The 12,913-nt window shown below is 45.7% G+C and overlaps 1 protein-coding gene across 1 annotated transcript in view; it reads left to right on the top strand.

Moving 5' to 3' along the window:
* The window catches only part of DMXL2 (Dmx like 2), a 184,600-nt gene that overhangs the window by 48,803 nt on the left and 122,884 nt on the right, over positions 1-12,913 (top strand). The window contains 5 exon segments of the mRNA XM_044279637.1: positions 1,219-1,396; positions 3,342-3,516; positions 5,188-5,394; positions 6,146-6,408; positions 10,538-11,213. Of these exon segments, the coding sequence (XP_044135572.1) occupies positions 1,219-1,396; positions 3,342-3,516; positions 5,188-5,394; positions 6,146-6,408; positions 10,538-11,213 (1,499 nt within the window).

A 12,913-nucleotide genomic window follows, 5' to 3' on the forward strand; every position in this document is an offset into this window, starting at 1 on the left:
CCTGTGACCGGGATTTTGGCCATAGAGCTGAGCACATGGGTTGCTAGATGGCCGCTAGCACATCCGCAATACCCAGTCCCCATAGCTCTGTGTGCTTTTATTGTGTAAAAAAAACTATTTGATACAAATATTTGCATACAAAATATGCAAATTAACCTGAGATGAGTCCTGTCCCTGACTCATCTCACAGGTTAATTTGCATATGTATAAAATCTTTTTTTTTTTTTACACAAAAAAAGCACACAGAGCTATGGGGACTGGGTATTGCGGATGTGCTAGCAGCCATCTAGCAACCCATGTCCTCAGCTCTATACACAAAATCCCGGTGACCGGTTCCCTTTAAACAAACAGTGGCGAGAGTGCCTGACCAGGGCCAGGGGAAACGGGTGAGTATATCATGTGTTTTCATTTTAAGACCTTGTAAGATAACCCCTTTAATGTTTTGTGTTAAACATACTTTTGGTGATGTTGTTTTTTTTTATTTTCCTTTTCATTATGTGTAGAACAATCCTAAAATCCTTTTGTTTTCACACTGACCACTGAGACTCATGTGGTCAATGCAGAGATCCCTGTACAGGAACAGGGGGTAGATAAGATGGATCCAGTTCTATCTATACAGTGATGTTACCGGTCACAGTACCACTGTCTGAGATGATATCAAAACTTTTGGCATGTCTCTATGACATATCAAAATTTGTTTGAAAACTCAGTGACCCTTTAATGTGGACATCAACTAAGAGGTATGGGGGAAGGTTGTAAAATTCACTTAACTTTTTTGCCTGGGACCTGGAACATACCTCCATTTTCACCCAGGCAACCCCCCTGACTTGAGCATCGGAGCAGTTCCTGCGCGCAAAGGCATTTTCAGGAGTTCCGGTGAAGCATGGGGCTGCCAGGAAGCCAAGTGACATCACCGGCACTGATGGGCGGGCTTTAGCGCTGCCCTAGCCAGTGAAACAGCTAGGGCAGCGCTAAAGCACGCCCATCAGAGCCGGTGACGTCACCGAACACAGTGCCAGACGGAAGCCTCGGCCCGGCAGTTTGTTATTGTAAACAAAAAGAGCCTGAGATCTAGCGCAGGGCAAGGCAGCGCATAGGAGCATGAGAGCAGCTCTGAGCATCGGAGAAGCTCTGACCCCGGACAACCCCCTTTAACTACCCTCTGACCTCTATTAGTTTTGCTATATTTCCTTAACTGAGCATTTATTTCAATTTCAGGGGATCTGTGTGCAATGTGCTACTTACATCCTGTCAAGATGGCATTTGTCGCCTCTGGGCTGAGACACTTTTGCCAGAGGATAGCCTTCTCGGGGGCCAAATAGTCAATTATGACAGCTCCAGCAGCAGTTTGTCAAATGCAGGGAAGCGGAAGGACAAGATTGAACATGCTCTTGAGGTAAGTTAAAAAAAAAAAATATATGGACATAAATATGGAAAATATGGAAATGTGTGCGTTTCAAATAAACGTAGAAAATAAAAATATAACTAAATTTAAGAAGTTACGCTAATTGCTTTCAGACAATTAGGCGCCTTTCACATGGGGCGAGTTTTCTGTGCGGGTGCAATGCGTGAGGTGAACGCATTGCACCCTCACTGAATCCGGAACCATTCACTTCAATGGGGCTGTGCAGATGAGCGGCGATTTTCACGCATCACTTGCAGCATGCTCTATATTGTGTTTTTCACGCAACGCAGGCCCCATAGAAGTGAATGGGGCTGCGTGAAAATCGCAAGCAAGCGTGGATGCGGTGCGATTTTCACGCATGGTTGCTAGGTGACTATAGGGATGGGGACCCAATCTTTATTATTTTCCCCTATAACATGGTTATAAGGGAAAATAATAGCATTCTTAATACAGAATGTTTAGTAAATTAGGAATGAAGGGGTTAAAATAAACTCACCTCATCCACTCGTACGCGCAGCCCGGCTTGTCTTCTTTCTTCTTCTTTGAGGCCCTGGAGGAAAGGGACCTTTGGTGACGTCACTGCTCTCATCACATGGTCCGTGGTCTCACGCTCGTGCAAAATGCATTAAAACGCTTTGCATTCGCGCTGAAAAATCGCACATTTTCCCACAACGCACCTGCATCTTTTCCCGCAACGCCTGTGTGAACCCAGTCTTAGACTCCTGGCTGTCACAGTAAAACCTCCGTTGCCAGTGAGCACAATGCCAGAGCTGAAGGACCATTCCATACCCAGTGGGTACTGCAATCGCCTATTTTTGTGACAGGTTGGAAAGGAAATGATACTGGCAGGGTTACCGTCCCTCAATCGATTAATCTTCGTCATTTGGCGTCTCCTGGGGAAGAAGACATACAGAGGAATTTCATCAGGCCCTGCACTCCAGAATTCTGGCTCCAAAAAGTCCATTTTTTTTTATTTTTTTGCAATTTTACACTGCTTGCTCCGGTTTTGAAAAGTGTTTGGGGGAAATGGGCATGGTTAACGATGTTAAATAATTCTACTCCAGGTTTATCTCTGCGACTTAATAAAAAATATAAAAAATAACAAAATTGTGTTGCAAACTTACTCCAGTAGGGAGGTGGTGTAGAAAGTGAAGGAACATCTCTGTGTTAGACTTGATGCAGCAAATGTATTAAAACATTGTGCAACATTTGGCACAAATTATGGAAAAACGGGGAGATTTATCATTATTTATTTATTTTACGCAGTTATATAGCCCTGACATATTCCGCAGCACACAGTCCCCAATGGGACTCACAATCTAATCTCCCTATGCCAGTTTTCTGCCTTAAAACCCCCCCCCACAAATCTCATGTTTGCTACTTTTTCTATGCCACTGCTACTAAATGTATTTCTATGCTGCCCTCAGCACTTTCTGAGAAGGGACAGGGACAGTGGGCCCAGCAAATTCCAGCAGCTCGGAGCTGCCATGTGTTTCCGTTTAGGTGCACGGACTGCCGGAGGATGCGCCTAAGTTATGACCTGTGCCTCCTCCAGGAAGCTGCGGGGTCATAGCACATGCTGGTGTTGATCCATCTCCCACACAGACTCATCCTGATAAATCTTCCCCATATGTTATGACACTTGTTCCTCAGTGCCCCAGGATTCAGTGTCTAAGAGATCTCTGCACACTCAGCATTAGAGGTAACGTAGTAGACAACCAGCAAATTTCAGTCTATGACATAGACCATACAAAGCCTGACTTTACGTCATCGGCCTCAGCCGTTGTGTGGACTACAGGAAAAAGAATAGCATGGCAAACCTTCCTGGGCCTGGTTATACACCTATACAACCTATAGCAGGCAAAGGCTAAAACTATTTTCTTAGCCCGGTATCTTTGCCGTATAGAAAATGCTTATTGTTTTTGCTCTTCTTCAGACAATTCATCACTTGAAACACTTGAGAAGAGGCAGAAGACGCTCTTCTGTTCTGGCTGCTCACACCGAATTGCTACCAAGTCAGCCAAGCCAGCAGGAAGCCCACAGGCACATCTCGCATCACGCTAATTCTTTGTGTCATTTTCACATAGCAGCAAGCATAAATCCAAACACTGGTAACGTGGAAGCTTAGATATTTGATTTCCCTTTTTGTACTCTTATGTTGTGTATACCTCCTGTATGTATGTGTTGTATTTAAAGGGATTCTATTACCAGGATTGGGCCTATAGAGACGTTCATAGGTCTCCTTCTGCTGGTTTTAAATATACTTGTGTTATCAATCATTTAGTTTGGACCCCAGCCATGGCCCTTTATCTGCAGCCCAGCACCGCCCCACATGCAAAAATGCCCTCCTTTTAGCCCTGACGTCCCTGCCTATAAGCGCTGTAATCCCGCGCACTGACACGTGCATTCCCTAAGGCTGCTGCCAGCACAGGGAAGAAAGACTGCGCGGGCGCTTATGTGCCATGTGCATGCACGTGTGCGGGATTACGGTGCTTCTGGCCAGTGAGTTTGGGGCTGGAAGCAGGGCATTAAATGTGGGGCGGGGCTGGGCTCCAACAGCGACAGGGAGAGTCCCTTGGGCTCCTTAGGAAGATAATTTGCATTTTTTTTTTGTATATGCCCTAAATCATTGATGGCAGTAACACAAATATATTTAAAACATGCTCTGCACATATAAACGTCTCTATACGCATAATCCTGGTGACAGAATCCCTTTAAAGGGCTTCTGTCACCCCACTAAACTCTTTATTTTGTTTGTTGAGTACTTATAATCCCTATCCTGCGATATAGCTATACATTGTTATTAATCATTTTCGTTCTGTAGATATGTCAAAAAGCGTACTTTTATAATATGCTAATTACCTGTCTACCAGCAAGTAGGGCGGCTACTTGCTGGTAGCAGCCGCAAAAAAACGCCCCCTCCTCCTGTTGATTGACAGGGCCAGCCGCGATCTCCTCCTCCGGCCGGCCCTGTCAGCATTTTAGAAATCGCGCGCCTGTGTTGATTCGGCGCAGGCGCTCTGAGAGAAGGAGGCTCTCCTCCTCAGCACTCCCTCAGTGCGCCTGCGCTGGTGACGTGACTGAAAGAGAAGACGTCATCGGCGCAGGCGCACTGAGGGAGTGCCGAGGAGGCTAGCCAATCAACAGGAGGAGGGGGCGTTTTTTTGCGGCTGCCACAAGCAAGTAGCCGCCCTACTTGGTGGTAGACAGGTAATTAGCATATTATAAAAGTACGTTTTTGACATATCTACAGAACGAAAATGATTAATAACATCATGTATAGCTATATCGCAGGATAGGGATTATAAGTACCTGTTGTGATCGGTCTGCTGCAGAGAATCCTGGTTTTATGTAAGATGGCTAAGAAAATAACGTACAATATTAAGGACCTATCCACAGGATAGTCCATCCATATCAGTTCAGTGGGGGGGTTACACTCCTGCTGATCAGCTGTATGAAGAGGCTGCACACACTTCTGTGAAGAGGCCACAGCATACCAAGCACAGCGCCATACATCTTGTAGTGGCTGTGCTTGGTATTGCAGCTCAGCCCCATGTTTCAATGGGACTGGTCAATGAAGTGTTAAGGCCGCTTCAAACAGCTGATCAGTGGGAGTGCTGGGGGTTGTACCCCCACTTATTTAATAATGATGACCTACCTTGAGGATAGGTCTGCAACATTGTACTCCTAGAAAACCTCTTTAAAAATAGTACTAGCAAAGCAAATGAGATTTTTTTCTTTCCCTTGTTGCTTAAATTGAACAATAATTTACATATTTCCAGATATTCCTTCTGTTTTGGCTGGAGCAGCTTTTAACCTGGATGAAGGTTATGGAGGTTTTGTGGTCCATTGGCTTAACAACAAGGAATTGCACTTTACAGCTTCCATTGAAATCTTTATACAGCATCTGAAAGCCATTGTGGACCAGCAGACGGAGAATGCTGAAGATGAAGAGGATGCAGATGGCTTATTAATGAAACTAGATGATGGTTAGTATAACAGCAAAAGCTGTTGGAAGCTACATATTTCAGTTAGGCTGGGTTTGCATCTGCATTTTGAACGGCGGCAGTCAGTTCCGGTGGAGGAACAGATTGCTGGAGTTCACCATATCCAGCATAGCCAGATACCACCGTGCACCGACAGATCCCCAGGCTGGGTTTACATCTGCATTGTGAACTCCGGCAGTCAGTTCCGGTGGAGGAACAGACTGCTGGAGTTCACCATATCCGGCATAGCCAGATACCACCGTGCACCGACAGATCCCCAGGCTGGGTTTACATCTGCATTGTGAACTCCGGCAGTCAGTTCCGGTGCAGGAATAGACAGACTGCTGGAGTTCACCATATCCGGCATAGCCAGATACCACCGTGCACCGACAGATCCCCAGGCTGGGTTTACATCTGCATTGTGAACTCCGGCAGTCAGTTCCGGTGCAGGAATAGACAGACTGCTGGAGTTCACCATATCCGGCATAGCCGGATACCACCGTGCACCGACAGATCCCCAGGCTGGGTTTACATCTGCATTGTGAACTCCGGCAGTCAGTTCCGGTGGAGGAACAGACTGCTGGAGTTCACCATATCCGGCATAGCCGGATACCACCGCGCACCGACAGATCCCCAGGCTGGGTTTACATCTGCATTGTGAACTCCGGCAGTCAGATGGGATCACATGTAATTCTAACAAGGAATGATGTGTCCATCACTGCACGTCTACAGACTTTCTCAATCTTTGTTCTAGGGGAGCTGGAGGGTGAAAGGTCTTTGACTGGATCTCCTGAGCATGAAGAAGTGGATAAGGATTCGAGTACAAAAGCATCTTCACCTGGTGCTACCCTTCCTCTACCCACTGTGTTATTAGAGCGGAAAATTGAATCCCTCCTCGCAGAGTGGAACAAGAATGCGGACATGCTCTTCACTATTCACCCTGTGGATGGTACTTTTCTACTGTGGCATGTTAACTATTTGGATGAATACAATCATGGAATCTTCAGACAAGTTCAGGTATTATTTTATGATCCTGTGCGTATTAAAAAGGTTTTCCCATCTGTGGTGTAATCACGCGGTAGATGCACAACACTCGTCTAATACTGCCGGTGCCAGATTGCCGCTCCATTCAGACTCCTCCTAGCTGCAGTCTTGCAGTCCCCCATTCAGTTGACCAATGGGAGTATTCTCCCCCTGCTTATTTAGCTTTTAGCATTTTTGTAGGTAAAAAAAAGTGTACACCGGAATACCACTTTAAAGGACGTCTGTCAGCAGATTTGTACCTATGACAATGGCTGACCTGTTACATCTCCGATTGACAGCTGAAGGCATCTGTGTGGTCCCATAGTCATATGTGCCCGCATCGGAGAAAAATGACGTTTCAATATATGCAAATGAGCCTCTAGAAGTGTGAAAATGTGATCACACTCCTAGAAGCTCATTTGCATGTAAGCCTCTAGGAGCAACAGGGGCGTTGCCATTACACCGAGAGGCTCAGATCTCTCTGCAACTGCTGCACCCGCTGCACTATGATTGACAGGGCCTGGCATGATCACGTTTACACTGTCAATCAGGGTCAGCATGTGCAGAGGGTGCGGCACTTGCAGAGAGAGCAGAGCCTCTCGGTAAAACATCAATGTCCCCGTTGCTCCTAGAGGCTCATATGAACGTGGGACCAACACAGATGCCTCCAGCTGCCAAGTGCACATGCAACAGGTCAGCCAAAGTCTGCTGACAGATGCCCTGTAAGTACTGACCATTTTATTTATTTTCTTGGCAGCTCTTTTATTACTTGGAATTTTGTAGTAATTTAGTTTTTTTTAGCTCACATGTAATAGTGGTAGTTACCACTCCCAATAGACTTTGTGACTATGCCAGTGGACACTTGTGGAAAGATGCTTCAGGGATTGTGCTTCTCTCATGAAATACTACGGAGATTCTTACTAGTCAGAGGATCAGTTGCTGAAATACACAATTGCATTTACTTATTCTCTTTCTTTAGAACTGTCCATTACAGAAGGTATGTAACAATGGCAAAATGTTAAACATCCATGTTTCTAATACCTATGCCACCAATATTAGATAGCTGGGGGTTCTGGCGCTCCCACCCCTGCCGACCAGCTGTTTGAAGGGCCCATGGCACTGTGTGAGCGCTGCAGCCACTTCAGACTTTACATTGCTCTATGCGATGTTTGTACTCGGAGTGCAGGGTTTTTCATAGAGGCTCCTCTGAGAATCACAGCATTATCCCATTCACTTGATTGGAACAAGGCTGCAGTACTTAGAACAGCTGCTATGAGACGTACGGTCTTCTGAGTATGAACAGCATAGCACAGTAAAAACCGAAGAGGCCGCAGCACTCTCACGAATGCAATGGCGTTTTCAAACAGCTGATCGGTGGGGATGCCAAAGGGGTATTCAACAGAGCAAAAATATCTTACTAAAGTATGTGTTTAAGTTCCATTCAGAGATCCACTCTTAGACTGCGTTCACCAACTGTGACCTGCCATTTAGCAGAACTCGCAGCATCTTAGGTCACTATGATGTGCCTGTCACATGGACTGGATTTCATGGATAAGAAAATGGTTGTGTAAAAGCAATCTTAGAAGGAGTTGTCTCATCTTAGACATTGGAGGCATTTCGCTAGGATGGCTCGGCTATCTCCGGCAGTCCCATAGAAGTAAATGGAGAGGTGGCCATGCATGCGCACTCGCTCAACTATTTTTGGAACTCCAATAGAAATTAATGGAGAGCACACCGCGCATGCACGGTGCACTCTGTTTCACTTTCGGGGGACCGTTCTGGAGGTACAGTAGGTGTAGCTCCCGGAGGTGGGACCTGCACTTATCTGAAAGTGTGAGATGACGCAACCCCCTTAAAGGTCCTTTTATACGGGCAGATCATTGGGACATTATCAGTGATAAAGGTTTGTAGAAACGTTGATTCCTAATAATTGTCTCCATGCTCTTTCTTTGGGTCACTTATCTTTCGGTCAGCACCCAAATTCGTCATTTTTGGGCACCACACCAGGGATCTCCTGCCAAAAACAGTGAATCTGTATAGGGACAAGGGATCATATAGGTGTAAATGCAGCTCTCCACTGCTAAACGGCTCGTTCCTGATAATATAATATGTCAATCAGTCCATGGGGCTGTAGCGAGAGAAGTTGCTGTATTTGTTGACATGCAGCGCATCGGTGTGTGCAAAGGTTCAGCGTAGTCGTCCACTAGTCTATCTGTTGCAAGCATTTAATGAAGAAAATGACCAAATGAGGTTGATGCATAAGGCCCCATGCACACGGCCGTGTGCGGGCCGTGGAACCGCGGCCTGGATCCCTCCTGAGAGCAGGAGCGCACGGCGTCACTGGTTGCTATGACGCCGTGCGCTCCCTGCTGCCGCCTGCAATACAGTAATACACTGGTATGATCTATACCAGTGTATTACTGTACTGTGCCGGCAGCAGGGAGCGCACGGCGTCATAGCAACCAGTGACGCCGTGCGCTCCTGCTCTCAGGAGGGATCCAGGCCGCGGTTCCACGGCCCGCACACGGCCGTGAAACACGGCCGTGTGCATGGGGCCTAAGGCTGTTAAAAATCTGTGAAATACTGACAAGTCTTTTAAGTTTCGTTTCCAGTTTATTTTTGTCACTATTGATTTTTCTACTTTTATATGTAACAACTAGCGGACCTATCTGCCCCTGTGTTTGAAGAAGTTTCTCCAAGCTCCTTTGCAGCATGACTACAGTATAGTTGAGCTCACAAGTCCCTGGTTGATATAACTATACAGAATCTTCTGGCAGAGGAATAGCCTGCCAGAGTTCATTGTATCTGGCATAGCCTTTCCCCGCCGGAGCACATTGACTATAATGATGACCCGGCGGGAAGCTGGCCTGTTTCTGGCATAAGTGCTGGGATTCAGCTGGACAAGCACTGGTTTTGGCCGGCCAAATACTGGCACTAATGCTGGATTTCTGCCGGGTCCAATTATAGTCAGCTCTGCCAGACACGATGGACTCCGGCAGACAGTTTCTCTGCTGGAAGGTTTTAACATTAGTCTGACGCTAACCCAAATTGTTTGCTTTATACAACATTATGCCTTTTTGCAACTTTAGTCTCCTTTTTAGTTGTCAAATGCCTTTTATTAAACAACTTAATGTCCAGTTTTTTCAAGTTCATTTAAAGTGGAACTCCAGCTGCTTTACATAATATATTTTGGAACTACGTAAATATATAGTTTATTATATTATTCCTTTTATCCAGTGTACTCAAATTATAATCTGCAGGAGTGCTAAGAATTTCACATTTTATGAAGTTGCCGTAAAGGGCTTTTCTGTTATTTTTATATTGATACCCATCTAAAGGATAGTTCATCAATCTAAAAGGAATGGAAAAAATTGCGGTTCTGCAGTACTGTCGGCATCAGTACTACATAACTCCGTCCACTGTGTGTAGTGGATGAATCTGGTTATTGCTCAGTTGGAGCAGCGCTGCAGTGAACGGAGCTGAAGTTCCAGTGCAAACCTCTGGAGGTGCTGCAGAACAGCTGCTCAGCAGGGTGTCCGTCCCTCAACAATCGGATATTGATGACCTATGCCCAAGATGGGCCATCAGTATAAAAAACCATCCAGCAGAAAGCATCATTCATGTGTGGGTTGAGTTTGCGTTTAGCAGATTCATAAGGTCACAGAGCCGACAATCCTTTAGTTATTTCGGACTCCCTGGTGCTTTCATCATCCATTAGTGGATGCTCCTGTGACCTTCCTTTTAATAACTGAACAGATTTTGTGCCTGAAGTTCTTTTGCTCTTTTATCCTGAGGCTTTTCCACTAGTATATAATATGCTTCTCTCAAGTTCTATTGTGTATCTCCGAATCCACATAATGCCTAGCTTCCAGCGCCGATGTTCATTTATGGATGCTAGGAGACAGCGGTGTAGTAATGGCTTCTGGGATGTTCCATATCTTAAGTAAAAGAAAGCAAAACGTGACATTTTCCAGGTCCCCTAGTGCCTACATACTTCCAGAGTACAATGCTTCAGGCATATGATTTTATTTTTGTAGAATGTTCTTCTTTTTGTTATTGACCATTAGATCAGCCTACGGAATATGTTTATGCCTAGATGATAATTTGTGTGTTTTGTTTTCAGATAGCCTTCTCTTCTCGGATACCAGTTGCTTTTCCATCAGGAGATGCTAGCTCGCTAAGCAAAAACATAATGATGTATGCGTGTACTACCTCCTCCAAGGAAGATGCTTCTGCCCTTCTGCAGCAAGCGATGATGGCAAGTGACCTATCTGTAAATCCTTTGAATGCGCTTCCAAATGGAACCAGTATGGCGCCAACGGTCCTGATGGTTTCCAAACATATTGATGGGTCATTGAATCAATGGGCTGTGACCTTTGCAAATAAGTCTGCCTTTTCTTCAGTGCTCACAGTGTCACACAAGTTTCGCTATTGCGGCCACCGATTCCACTTGAATGATTTGGCCTGCCATTCTGTACTCCCTTTGCTGTTGACGTCCTCTCACCATAATGTGCTGGTGACTCCAGACTCTGAGTGCAATCCATGGGAGACAGAACAAGTAGTGGATCCTGCGAGGAATTTAAAAGGGTTCCCCAAGCAACATTTTAGAAACGCAGCTACTCAGACGTTTCATGACCCAAATGCAATTTACAGTGAACTTATATTATGGCGAGTTGATCCAATTGGGCCCTTATCATACAGTGGGGGAGTTTCTGAACTGGCCCGCATTAACTCTCTTCGTACTTCTGCCTTTTGTAATGTGGCATGGCTTCCAACACTTATACCAAGTTATTGTTTAGGTGAGTGTTCTAAAATATGTAGTTGTGATTTTTATTTTATTTTTGCGCTCCAGTCTATTAAGTACATGTGCTTAGCAGAATGCAATATACTATGGGGTTGTACTAGGCATTGAATGTGTCATATCCGTGGTCCTGATCCCCTCCACTCCAACTCCCCACACAGATACCCAACAGTGTTATCCTGCTGTCTAACACTATACTGTACCTACCGTGTTGCCCGGTGCCCCTAAATGCTGTACTGTATGAATATTAATTCCATACAGATAGCCCCCCTCAATATAATTGTACCCACCAGATATTGCCCATGACAGTAAAAGTGCCATCCCCTGAAATAATTGTGGGCATTAATACTGTCATGGCTTTTAGGCCTATTTCACATGAGCGATACGGATTGTATCAGGATCTGTTAAGAAAAGAACTGATGGTTTTGCATCAATCAGTTTTGTCAGCGCATTGCATTCAGTGTTTGCGTTTTTTCCGTCTGGATTGTATGTGTTTTTCTTGCACGTGAAAAAAACAAAAAACAAAAACCCCCAAAAATACCTAAGTATTACAAATTACATCTCCTAGCAACTTTCTGTGAAAAGCGCATTACATCCAGATGCCTTCTATTTTTTATGCAGGCCCCATTCACTTCTGTGGAGCCTGAGCCGCGTGAAAAACGCACATTATAGAATATGCTAAGGTTTTTCCAAAATGCAGAGATGATGCATGAAAAACGCACTCATGTGCACAGACCCATTGCATTGAATGGGCCAGGATTCAGACCAGATGCTACGCGTTACTACACACATCGCATCCGTCCAGAAAACTTGCTTGTGTGAAAGAGCCCTTAAAAGGGGTTGTCTCACTTCAGCAAATTATATTTATTATGAAGATAAAGTTAACCCCTTCACGACTGCCATACTGCTATATATGTGTAGCTATACCCCGTGCAGCTAGAACGTGTATAAACATTATGGCAGCTCTTTAATCCAAGCGCTGCAAAGCGCTTGGATTAAAGCTTCTTCCCCTGCACTGCCAATGTCGGGCACAGTGCAGAGTCCAGTAATGCCGGCAAGGGACCAATTAGAGAGGTCCCTTGCCAGCGATTGCTCCGATTGGTTAGTCTTTGCAGACTAACCAATCGGATCGCTGCAGTGTAAAAGTGCTGATTTGAGGCTCTGATCTGCAATCTGCACTCTTCAGATCAGAGCCTGAAATTGGGTACCATATGCTCCGTGGCCCCAATATGTGAGCCCTGTGCCGGCCGTGCACTGTGCCCGCCTGCCCCCATCCATGGCCTTTGCTATCTGTGTCTTTTGCCCATCTGTGTCCCCTCCCTAGCCTTCATCTGTGCCCCCTTGTGCGGTGCCCCTGCTCTATGTGATGGCGGCGGCTCTGTTCCTGAGCCGCCACCATCAGCAGCGAGTGTCAGCTGTATGCTGACACTCTGCTTTTACCCCTTAGATGCCGCTGTCAGCGGCATCCAAGGGGTTAACAGAGGGGGGGGGCTCCATCTCTCAACCATTGGGCTGCCGTGCTGCGATGGCAGCGGCCCGATGGTTGCCATAGCGTCCAGGCGTCCAGTGTTGCCATCGTCCAGTGTAAAACTGGTAGCATTATACTTTGCAATGGAAGAGCATTGCAAAGTATAGTACAGCCATCAGCCCCACTAGATATCCAAGACCCAAGTGGGACTTGACAAAAAAAAAGTGTGA

The sequence above is a fragment of the Bufo gargarizans genome, chromosome 2 (assembly GCF_014858855.1).
Source record: "Bufo gargarizans isolate SCDJY-AF-19 chromosome 2, ASM1485885v1, whole genome shotgun sequence".
In the NCBI taxonomy this organism is placed as follows: Eukaryota; Metazoa; Chordata; class Amphibia; order Anura; family Bufonidae; genus Bufo; species Bufo gargarizans.